At 44.4% G+C, this 12,687-nt stretch overlaps 1 protein-coding gene across 13 annotated transcripts in view; it reads left to right on the forward strand.

The window, feature by feature from the left end:
• LOC118387150 (gephyrin-like) overlaps positions 1–12,687 on the forward strand; it is a 266,961-nt gene that overhangs the window by 129,710 nt on the left and 124,564 nt on the right. For 10 of the 13 annotated variants that reach the window (XM_052524120.1, XM_052524123.1, XM_052524127.1 and 7 more), the window contains exons 5-7: positions 440–534; positions 1,985–2,051; positions 10,212–10,499. In XM_052524120.1, coding sequence (XP_052380080.1) covers positions 440–534; positions 1,985–2,051; positions 10,212–10,499 — 450 coding nt within the window. The remainder of the gene's footprint in view (positions 1–439; positions 535–1,984; positions 2,052–10,211; positions 10,500–12,687) is intronic. The other 3 variants (XM_052524122.1, XM_052524125.1, XM_052524132.1) reach the window with 1 other exon arrangement.

Below are 12,687 nucleotides of genomic sequence, written 5' to 3' on the forward strand. Positions count from 1 at the left end.
CTCTCTGTCGCTATGTCTCTGTCTCTCTCTGTCGCTATGTCTCTGTCTCTCTCTGTCGCTATGTCTCTGTCTCTCTCTCTGTCGCTATGTCTCTGTCTCTCTCTCTCTGTCGCTATGTCTCTGTCTCTCTCTGTCGCTATGTCTCTGTCTCTCTCTGTCGCTATGTCTCTGTCTCTCTCTGTCGCTATCTCTCTGTTGCTATCTCTCTGTCTCTCTCTGTCTCTCTCTGTCGCTATCTCTCTCTCTCTCTGTCGCTATCTCTCTCTCTGTCGCTATCTCTCTCTTTCTGTCGCTATCTCTCTCTTTCTGTCGCTATCTCTCTCTTTCTGTCGCTATCTCTCTCTCTCTGTCTCTCTCTGTCGCCATCTCGCTCTCTCTGTCGCTATCTCTCTCTGTCTCTCTCTCTCTCTGTTTCTCTCTGTCTCTCTGTCTCCATCAGGCCACTAAAGAGGTGATAGAGCGGGAGGCTCCAGGGATGTCTCTGGCCATGCTGATGGGTTCTCTCAACGTCACACCACTAGGCATGCTCTCTAGGTGAGACACACACACACACTAACATGCATACAGTACACACACTCACTAACATGCATACAGTACACACACACTTACATACATACAGTACACACACACTTACATACATACAGTACACACACACGTACATACATACAGTACACACACAAACACACACTAACATGCATACAGTACACACACACACCAGGCCCCCAGTGTCCGGTCTGGAGAGTGAAGTCATGAGCTCTGCTGGTCGGCTAGTGTGTAGCATCCTAGCAGTGCCAAAAAAAAGCCCTAGAAAGCCTATGTAAATTTCGATCGCCAGAACGGCTCTAAAATTAGTTTATTATGAATTATTTTAAAGTTCGCTACAAATGGAGATATTTAATTAAATAGTGATCCATTCTGACTACTACATTTGTCGTCACACAGGACCACGTGCTGACACAGACCAATCACGGGCCGGCAGGCTACGAAGAGGCTCCCTCCTTCCTGCCATAGACATTAAGGTTGACTTTCTCAGGCAGGATGAAAACGACAACATTGACCAGGCTAGTTAAGGCCACCTTCACCATGATCCGTAGTCATTGTTTTAGTGCCATTCAGCCCTATTTAGCAAGATGCTTCAAATTCAATGACTTCATGCGTCATCAGGAGTTTTACATTGGAATACGTGGATGACATCAGCGCTACAGTATCACTATCTACTGGTTTAATGTCTATGACACACACACACACACACACACACACACACACACACACACACACACACACACGAACACACACACACACACACGAACACACACACGAACACACAACGAACACACACAACACACACACACACGAACACACACACACACATACACACACATACACACACACACAACACACATTCGAACACACACATTCGAACACACACACATGAACACACACACATGAACACACACATACATACACACATGAACACACACACACACACACACACACACACACACACACACACACACACACACACACACACACACACACACGAACACACATTCAACACACACACATGAACACACACATACATACACTCACACACATGAACACACTACACACACACACACATGAACACACACTACACACACACACTAACACGCAAACTATACAAACACACTCCTAGAGATACACACACACACACATGAATGTATACTGTGTATACACTCCTCATTAAAGAACACACACACACGAACACACACACGAACACACACACACACACGAACACACACACACACATGAACACACACTACACACACATGAACACACACTACACACACACACTAACACGCATACTGTACAAACACACTCATAGAGACACACACACACACACACACACATGAATGTATACTGTGTACACACTCCTCATTAACGCACACACACTTTTCATTGTGTGAAACTCTAATACACACTCTCCTCTCTTGTGTGTAAGCAGACCTGTGTGCGGCATCCGCGGCAAGACGCTCATCATCAACTTACCAGGGAGCAAGAAGGGTTCACAGGTAACGTTAACACCTGCTAAACAGGACCACTTTAAAGGGCCAGACGCTCATCATCAACTTACCAGGGAGCAAGAAGGGTTCACAGGTAACGTTAACACCTGCTAAACAGGACCACTTTAAAGGGCCAGACGCTCATCATCAACTTACCAGGGAGCAAGAAGGGTTCACAGGTAACGTTAACATCTGCTAAACAGGACCACTTTAAAGGGCAAGACGCTCATCATCAACTTACCAGGGAGCAAGAAGGGTTCACAGGTAACATTAACACCTGCTAAACAGGACCACTTTAAAGGGCCAGACGCTCATCATCAACTTACCAGGGAGCAAGAAGGGTTCACAGGTAACATTAACACCTGCTAAACAGGACCACTTTAAAGGGCCAGACGCTCATCATCAACTTACCAGGGAGCAAGAAGGGTTCACAGGTAACGTTAACACCTGCTAAACAGGACCACTTTAAAGGGCCAGACGCTCATCATCAACTTACCAGGGAGCAAGAAGGGTTCACAGGTAACATTAACACCTGCTAAACAGGACCACTTTAAAGGGCAAGACGCTCATCATCAACTTACCAGGGAGCAAGAAGGGTTCACAGGTAACATTAACACCTGCTAAACAGGACCACTTTAAAGGGCCAGACGCTCATCATCAACTTACCAGGGAGCAAGAAGGGTTCACAGGTAACGTTAACACCTGCTAAACAGGACCACTTTAAAGGGCCAGACGCTCATCATCAACTTACCAGGGAGCAAGAAGGGTTCACAGGTAACGTTAACACCTGCTAAACAGGACCACTTTAAAGGGCAAGACGCTCATCATCAACTTACCAGGGAGCAAGAAAGGTTCACAGGTAACATTAACACCTGCTAAACAGGACCACTTTAAAGGGCCAGACACATTGAAACATCGGACTGGTACTTTGCACCTCTGCAGTTAACTTTGTTGTTCACATAGAACAGTTATAATTCTGATTTGCACTCCAGGCCACGAGGCAGTAGCCTGTTTGACTTGTGCCTGCTGTAGCTAATGTAACCTAACTAGCAAGCTGCACTAATTTTTTTGCTAGCTCGCTAGAATGTGTAGTGCTAACTAGATGTCCACAACTAGATAACGAGCGTCGCAACATTATAATTAAATCGCAATGGATTTGCTTTTCAAATGAAGCAGCTGCCTGTTAGCTGTCATTAGTATCTGCTAACCATGTGTATGTGACAAATAAAATTTGATTCGATTAGCTTTGTTATGTGATAGTAAACATTTAGCTAACATCAGCTAGCAAGCTAACTGGCACCGGCAGTATGTGTTAATTGAGAGTTCATTAAATGATTTATTCTTCATCTTGCTGGAAAAGCATTTAGTATTTAGTGTTATGTGCATTGTGCTGCACTTGCCACCCCATTCGTTTCATATGAAGTGTGTGGCTGCCTTGCTCGTTAGCACGCTAACGTTAGCTAGCTAACTAATGAGCAGGTGCACATTATCAAAGTGAATCTAACAAAAAAATCCTTCTTCAAGCACAAAACTCCTTAGCTAATTGTAAAATATATAGAGACTTGCTGTACAAAAAAATACAAATTAAATGTCTTCTGCAGTTTTATTGTTTTAATTAACAATCCTGATGAAAAGGCGGTGAATTTAACTGTACCATAACACCTGTACTCATATCAGTGTTTCAGGGCCCTTATCCACAGAGCATCTCAGAGTAGGAGTGCTGATCTAGGATCAGGTGTCCCCAGGGTAGATCAGCACTCTCACGTTTACTTTGATCAGTGTCATTGTGACTGAATAGTTAAGTCTCTTAACTCTTGGGAAAATGTGCACTGAGATTGTACCCGAATACAGCACACACACAATGCACACCATGAGCAGATCACTTTGTGGCCTTGCATGCTTTTGGGCGTGCGTGGCTACTGCGTGTGTTCCCACGCGCCCGCGTGTACTTGCACCGCTAGACTGCTCTACCCGCTACCTCGCCATCTGTCTGTCTGTCTCCCTCTCTCTATCTCCTCTCTCTTCTCTGTCCCCTCTCTCTCCGCTGACCCCACATCTGTCTCTGTCTCATTACTGAGGCATTTCTACTGATCGATTTTATTATTTATTTTAATCAATTACGCCTCCTCTTCCCATCTGGTGCCATATTAGTGTCTCCCTCATCAGGCCCCCAGTCAAACATAACTGTATGAACAGCCCATCACCCACTTTTATTATCTCTGATCCCACATCATAAAGACAGGGGAAACTGGGAGGGCTGAGGACCGAGCCAGGGCTGAGGACCGAGCCAGGGCTGAGGACCGAGCCAGGGCTGAGAGGACAGAGCCAGGGCCGCGAGGACAGAGCCAGGGCCGCGAGGACAGAGCCAGGGCCGCGAGGACAGAGCCAGGGCCGCGAGGACAGAGCCAGGGCCGCGAGGACAGAGCCAGGGCCGCGAGGACAGAGCCAGGGCCGCGAGGACAGAGCCAGGGCCGCGAGGACAGAGCCAGGGCCGCGAGGACAGAGTCAGGGCCGCGAGGACAGAGTCAGGGCCGCGAGGACAGAGTCAGGGCCGCGAGGACAGAGTCAGGGCCGCGAGGACAGAGTCAGGGCCGCGAGGACAGAGTCAGGGCCGCGAGGACAGAGTCAGGGCCGCGAGGACAGAGCCAGGGCCGCGAGGACAGAGTCAGGGTGGGCTGGACTCTGTGGCATGAGATCAAGCCCTTTGGGGTGTCTGATCTTGTGGTCCTGTCTCCAGTCGTCTCTTTTTTTCTTTTCTTTTCATTCTCCCACTCACTCACTCTTTCTCACTCTCACTCACTCACTCACTCACTCACTCACTCACTCACTCACTCTCTCACTCTCTCTGTCACTCACACTCACTCACTCACTCAAACTCACTCACTCACACTCACTCACTTACTCTCCCACTTACTCTCTCCCTCACTCTCTCCCACTCACTCACTCTCATTCACTCACTCTCCCACTCACTCTCACTCTCACTCACTCACTCTCTCCCACTCTCTCACTCACTCACTCACTCACTCACTCTCTCCCACTCACACTCACTCACTCACACACTCACTCATTCATTCATTCACTCACTCACACACTCACTCACTCGATTCAATCTAAGCATTTTATTTGCATGGGAAACATATGTTTACATTGCCAAAGAAAGTGAAATAGATAATAAACTATAATAAAATGAACAGTAAACATTACACTCACAATAGTTGCAAAAGAATAAAGACATTTAAAATGTAATTATGTCTATATACTGTGTTGTAACAATGTGCAAATAGTTAAAGTACAAAAGGGAAATGTAACATAAATATGGACTGTATTTGCAACAGTGTTTGTTCTTCACTGGTTGCCCTTTTCTTGTGGCAACAGGTCACAAATCTTGCTGCTGTGATTAAACACTGTGGAATTTCACACAAGAGATATGGGAGTTAGAATTCTTTTAGAATTCTTTGTGGATCTGTGTAATCTGAGAGAAATATGTGTCTCTAATATGGTCATACATTGGGTAGGAGGTTAGGAAGTGCAGCTCAGTTTCCACCTCATTTTGTGGGCAGTGAGCACATAGCCTGTCTTCTCTTGAGCCATGTCTGCCTACGGCGGCCTTTCTCAATAACAAGGTTATGCTCACTGAGTCTGTACATAGTCCAAGCTTTCCTTAAGTTTGAGTCAGTCACAGTGATCAGGTATTCTGCCACTGTGTACTCTCTGTTTAGGGCCAAATAACATTCTAGTTTGCTCTGTTTTTAAAAAGATAATTACTTGACATTTTGGAAATAATCTTTTTGTTTTCTCATCATTTGGTTTGGTGTAATTGTGTTGCTGTCCTGGGGCTCTGTGGGATGTGTTTGTGAACAGAGCCCCAGGACCAGCTTGCTTAGAGGACTCTTTTCCAGGTTCATCTCTCTGTAGGTGATGGCTTTGTTATGGAAGGTTTGGGAATCGCTTCCTTTTAGGTGGTTATAGAATTTAACGGCTCTTTTCTGGATTTGGATAATTAGCGGGTATCAGCCTAATTCTGCTCTGTATGCATTATCTAGTGTTCTACGTTGTACACGGAGGATATTTGTTACAGAATTCTGCGTGCAGAGTCTCAATTTGGTGTTTGTTCCATTTTGTGATTTTTGGGGAGATGGTGTGCAATCCCCAGACCTCACAACCATAAAGGGCAATAGGTTCTATAACCGATTCAAGTGTTGATATGTCAAATTTTATGTTCCTTTTGATGGCATAGAAGGCCCTTCTTGTCTCTCAGATCTTTCACAGCTTTGTGGAAGTTGCCTGTGGCGCCGATGTTTTGACCAAGGTATGTATAGTTTTTTGTGTGCTCTAGGGCAACGGTATCTAGATGGAATTTGTGTTTGTGGTCCTGGCGACTGGACCTTTTTTGGAACACCATTATTTGAATCTTACTGAGATTTACTGTCAGGGCCCAGGTCTGACAGAATCAGTGCAGAAGATCTAGGTGCTGCTGTAGGCCCTCCTTGGTTGGTGACAGAAGCACCAGATCAATCGCAAATAGTAGACATTTGACTTCAGATTCTAGTAGGGTGAGGCCGGGTGCTGCAGACTGTTCAGGTGCCCTCACCAATTCGTTGGTATATATGTTGAAGAGGGTGGGGCTTAAACTGTCTCCCCGTATCACCCCACAGCCCTGTGGGAAGAAATGTGTTGTTTTTTTGCCAATTTTAACCGCACACTTGTTTGTGTACATGGATTTTATATTGTCTTATGTTTTTCCTCCAACACGACTTTCCATCAAGTTGTATAACAGGCCCTCATGCCAAATTGAGTCAAAAGCTTTTTTTAAATCAACAAAGCATGAGAAGACTTTGCCTTTGTTTTGTTTGTCAATTAGGGTGTGCAGGGTGAATAGGTCGTCTGTCGTATGGTATGTGCTCAGTACATTGTTTTCACTGACTAAATATATGAGTCTGCTGTTAATGATAATGAAGAGGATTTGCCCACGGTTGCTGTTGACACATATCCCATGGTAGTTATTGAGGTCAAATGTGTCTCTACTTTTGTGAATTGGGGTGATCAATCATTGGTTCCAAATATTGGGGAATATGCCAAAGCTGATGATTTAAGGATAGCCAATTGGAATTTGTTGTCTGTATATTTTATAATTTCATTGAGGATACCATCAACACCACAGGCCTTTTGGGGTTGGAGCGTTTGTATTTTGTCCTGCATTTCATTCAAGGTAATTGGAGAATCCAGTGGGTTCTGGTAGTCTTTAATAGTTGATTCTAAGATTTGTATTTGATCATGTATATGTTTTTGCTGCTTGTTCTTTGTTGTAGAGCCAAAACGATTGGAGAAGCGGTTTACCCATACATCTCTGGGTTCTAGCATTTAAACAGGAGGATCGGTAGGATGGTCAGTTTTACGAGGGTTTGGCAGCATGAGTGAAGGAGGCTTTGTTGCAAAATAGGAAGCCGATTCTAGATTTAATTTTGGATTGGATATGCTTAATGTGAGTCTGGAAGGAGTGTTTACAGTCTAACGAGACACCTAGGTATTTGTAGTTGTCCACATATATGTCCACAAGTCACAACCGTCCAAAGTAGTGATGCTGGATGGGTGGGCAGGTGCGGGCAGCGATCGGCTGAAGAGCATATATTTAGTTTTACTTGCATTTAAGAGCAGTTGGAGGCCACGGAAGGAGAGTTGTATGGCATTGAAGCTCATCTGGAGGTTAGTTAACACAGTGTCTAAAGAAGGGCCAGTATACAGAATGGTGTCGTCTGTATACAGAATGGTGTCGTCTGTATACAGAATGGTGTCGTCTGTATACAGAATGGTGTCGTCTGTATGCAGAATGGTGTTCTAGATTTAATTTATGCAGAATGGTGTCTGGAAGGAGTGTTTACAGTATACAGAATGGTGTCGTCAGTATACAGAATGGTGTTGGGTCAGTATACAGAATGGTGTTGTCAGTATACAGAATGGTGTTTAAGAGCAGTATGCAGAATGGTGTCGTCAGTATACAGAATGGTGTCGTCAGTATGCAGAATGGTGTCGTCAGTAGACAGAATGGTGTCGTCAGTAGACAGAATGGTGTTGTCAGTATACAGAATGGTGTCGTCAGTATACAGAATGGTGTCGTCAGTATACAGAATGGTGTCGTCAGTATACAGAATGGTGTCGTCAGTATACAGAATGGTGTCGTCAGTATACATAATGGTGTCGTCAGTATACAGAATGGTGTCGTCAGTATGCAGAATGGTGTCGTCAGTATACAGAATGGTGTCGTCTGTATACAGAATGGTGTTGTCAGTATACAGAATGGTGTTGTCAGTATACAGAATGGTGTCGTCAGTATGCAGAATGGTGTCGTCAGTATACAGAATGGTGTCGTCAGTATGCAGAATGGTGTCGTCAGTATACAGAATGGTGTCGTCTGTATACAGAATGGTGTTGTCAGTATACAGAATGGTGTTGTCAGTATACAGAATGGTGTCGTCAGTATACAGAATGGTGTCGTCAGTATACAGAATGGTGTCGTCAGTATACAGAATGGTGTCGTCAGTATACAGAATGGTGTCGTCAGTATACAGAATGGTGTCGTCAGTATACAGAATGGTGTCGTCAGTATACAGAATGGTGTCGTCAGTATACAGAATGGTGTCGTCAGTATACAGAATGGTGTCGTCAGTATACAGAATGGTGTCGTCAGTATACAGAATGGTGTCGTCAGTATACAGAATGGTGTCGTCAGTATACAGAATGGTGTCGTCAGTATGCAGAATGGTGTCGTCAGTATACAGAATGGTGTCGTCAGTATACAGAATGGTGTTGTCAGTATACAGAATGGTGTACCAAGAAGTGTATTCCTTTGCCATGTTCTTTTTGCAGTATTACTTTAGTGCCTTTTTGCATTTAAAAAATATATATTTTCATTCCTATTTTCACTCTAGGTCATTATTGTGGAGTCAGTTTTCTCCCATCACAGCCATTGGACTCTGTAGCTGTTTTAAAATAATCAATGGCCTCATGGTGACATCCCTGAGCAGTTTCCTTCCTGTCCTGCAGCTCAGTTCAGAAGAACGACTGTATCTGTCATGTGTCTGGGTGGTTTAATACATCATCCACAGCATCATTATTAACTTGACCATGTTTAAGATATATTCATTGTCTGATTTGTTATTGTTGCCCATCTACCAATCACTGTCCTTCTTTGAGTTCCAAAAGCTCCCTGGTCTTTGTCGTTGAATCTTTGCTTGAAATGTAATACTTGACTGAGGGACCTTACGGATGTTGTATGTATGGGGGACAGAGGAAGCGGCAGTAATTTAAAAATCATTTCGACCACTCTTATTTCCATGTCATTTATTATGTGTTTGTTAAGCCAATGCTTTAGGCTTGCCTAAACGAACGACATGAATAGTTATGCAAAGGCTACAGAATATTTTAGTTATTTAGAGAAAAAAAATCTCACTTTGACATTATGGAGTATTTGGTGACAAAAATGACAAAAAAGGATAATCATAATTACATCCATTTCAATCCCACTTTGTTTTAAAGATCCAAGGGGGGTGTCCGTATGATACCGACTTCATGTACCACTTAGCACAGGCTTTTATCCACATGCATTTAACATGTGCATGTGATCCCAGTGGGAATTGAACCCTCAACATGAGCTTGCTAGCTCTCTATGAACAAGAGCCAAGATGACCTTACAGCAGTGCTATTAAAACTTCTTCAGGGGGGGACCTCATTTTCTCCGCCAGAATTTATGGGGACCCCATTTTTTTTCCAAATGTAATGACACACCCTTAAAATCAGAACATTTACATTTTCACATCAATAAATAACCTTCAAATCGCTCATCACTCATCAAAAATTATGAGAACCAATAAATATATTTACTCAATATTATTTTTATTGTATTTTTCAACTTATCTCCAAATCGTATGTACTGTATATTGTCCAATAAAATAATTTTCACTCTTAATATTTGTATTAATTGTAAGTTTTTTATTTGTCGACCCCTCTAGGGGTTGTGACCCCGACATTGAATAACACTGGCTAACAGTCTGAGTCATAGGCAGGACGGAACTGAGATCGTTACCCTACTATCATGCCATTGACCTGCTGTAATAACCCTTAACTCTCCCTCCATCTTCCTCTAACTTCTGGCCCTCTCCTCTCCTCCAACAGGAGTGTTTCCAGTTCATCCTGCCCGCGCTGCCCCACGCTATCGACCTGCTACGGGACGCCGTGGTCAAGATGAAGGAGGCGGTGGACGAGCTAGAGGACCTGCCTTCGCCCCCGCCGCCCCTATCGCCGCCCCCCAACAGCTCGCCGCGGCGGCAGACTGAGGACAAGGGCGTACAGTGCGAGGAGGAGGACGATGACAAGAAAGACAGCGGTGTGGCGTCCACCGAGGACTCCTCGTCCTCGCACATCACCGCAGCCTCCATCGCCGCTAAGGTAACCAATGGGGAGGTAAGGGAACGTAGCGGGAATGTTTTCCTGACAGGACTGGGATCTGAACTTTAAGGGTGGCGCAATGTCTATGTTCCCATTCTCCACTTTTTTCCTCTCTTCTTCCATGGTGTACACTTCCACTATTCTTCTCCTTCATTTCAAAGCATTGGCTAGAGAGGGAGTTTCAACCATAAACCCATGACTCAATGTGTACAAGTGAACACAGTGGGAAAAGGGTGGACAATCGGGACGTATGTACACTACGTGGCCAAAAGTATGTGGACACCTGCTCATCGAACATCTCATTCCAAAATCATGCACATTAATATGGAGTTGGTCCCCCCTTTGCTGCTATAACAGCCTCCACTCTTGGAGAGGCTTCCCACTAGATGTTGGAACATTGCTGCGGGGAAGAGCTTTACACCACTCCAAGCCGACCCTTGGCATTGCGTCTTGATGGTGATCTTAGGTTTGTATACGGCTACTCGGCCATGGAAACCCATACCATGAAGCTCCCCAGTTCTTGTGCTGACTTTGCTTCCAGAAGCAGTTTGGTAGTGAGTGTTGAAAACCTCACAAAAATAACTTGACCGGGGCAGCTAGATTTTATACACCTATCAGTAATGGGTGTGGCTGAAATAGCCGAATCCACTCATTTGAAGGGGTGTCCACATACTTTTTTTTATAAAAAGATTATCTACATACTTCATATTAAACAACTCACCATGCCATATTTCATACAACCACCATGCTCATTATTATTCTGTACACTTGTAACAACCCCATGTCTGTCGGTAAAATCTGCATTTTTTTCCAGATGGACGTGCGTGTGCGTGTGCGTGTGCGTGTGTGTGTGTGTGTGTGTGTGTGTGTGTGTGTGTGTGTGTGTGTGTGTGTGTGTGTGTGTGTGTGTGTGTGTGTGTGTGTGTGTGTGTGTGTGTGTGTGTGTGTGTGTGTGTGTGTGTGTGTGTGTGTGTGTGTGTGTGTGTGTCATTCATTGTCCATTGAAGTGACTGTTGTCCATTTCCATTGTTCTGTCCTGTCCAAGATCAGAGTGGACCTATACCGCTGTGGCCATGTTGTCATGGTAACGTGTGTGTGGTCCAGTTCCGGCTCCATCCCGCCATTTTTTATCATTGTCCTATCATGGACTTTCATTGGTAAGACTCCATGGGGCAATTTCCCAGACCCAGATTAAACATCCAGAATTTTTAAAAAGCACCATCCAGGACTAGGCTTAATCTGTGTCCAGGAAACCCTAGATACATTACATGTAGATCTGATTCATCTCTGTGATCTATAATCCATCCCCATGTCATAGTGTCGTACCATCCATATTGCCCAGGTTCATTCATTATTCATTTATTAGTGTACTATCATCACATTTAGAAGTGTCTCAGTAGCTCTTGATTAACCTCTTAAGTGTAATGGCAAAATGTAGATATCCACCAACATAGACTCAAAATAACTGCTATTCATGTGTAATTACATCGTTCTGACATGCAAAATCTTGGTATATTTGGAAAGAAACACATGTCTTCCACAACATGTGAACAATATCAGAAAGAAATGGGATTGATAGACCTAACAACTGGACATGGGTAGATGTGTTAATAAGTGGTGTCCGGTGTGGTCACAGGAAGATTCCAAGTGTCCCTAAACCTCCCCAAAGTGCCATAAATCAAAATCAAATGTATTTATATAGCCCTTCGTACATCAGCTGATATCAGCTCAAAGTGCTGTACAGAAACCCAGCCTAAAACCCCAAACAGCAAGCAATGCAGGTGTAGAAGCCCTAGAAAGGCCAAAACCTAGAGAGGAACCAGGCTATGTGGGTTGGCCAGTCCTCTTCTGGCTGTGCCGGGTGGAGATTATAACAGAACATGGCCAAGATGTTAAAATGTTCATAAATGACCAGCATGGTCAAATAATAATAATCACAGGCAGAACAGTTGAAACTGGAGCAGCAGCACGGCCAGGTGGACTGGGGACAGCAAGGAGTCATCATGCCAGGTAGTCCTGAGGCATGGTCCTATGGCTCAGGTCCTCCGAAAGAGAGAATTAGAGAGAGCATACAGAAGTACTCCAGATATAACAAACTGACCCTCGCCCCCGACACATAAACTACTGTAGCATAAATACTGGAGGCTGAGACAGGAGGGGTAAGGAGACACTGTGGCAATTACAACATTAAGACCATTTGGAG

Source organism: Oncorhynchus keta, chromosome 8, assembly GCF_023373465.1.
Source record: "Oncorhynchus keta strain PuntledgeMale-10-30-2019 chromosome 8, Oket_V2, whole genome shotgun sequence".
NCBI lineage: Eukaryota > Metazoa > Chordata > Actinopteri > Salmoniformes > Salmonidae > Oncorhynchus > Oncorhynchus keta.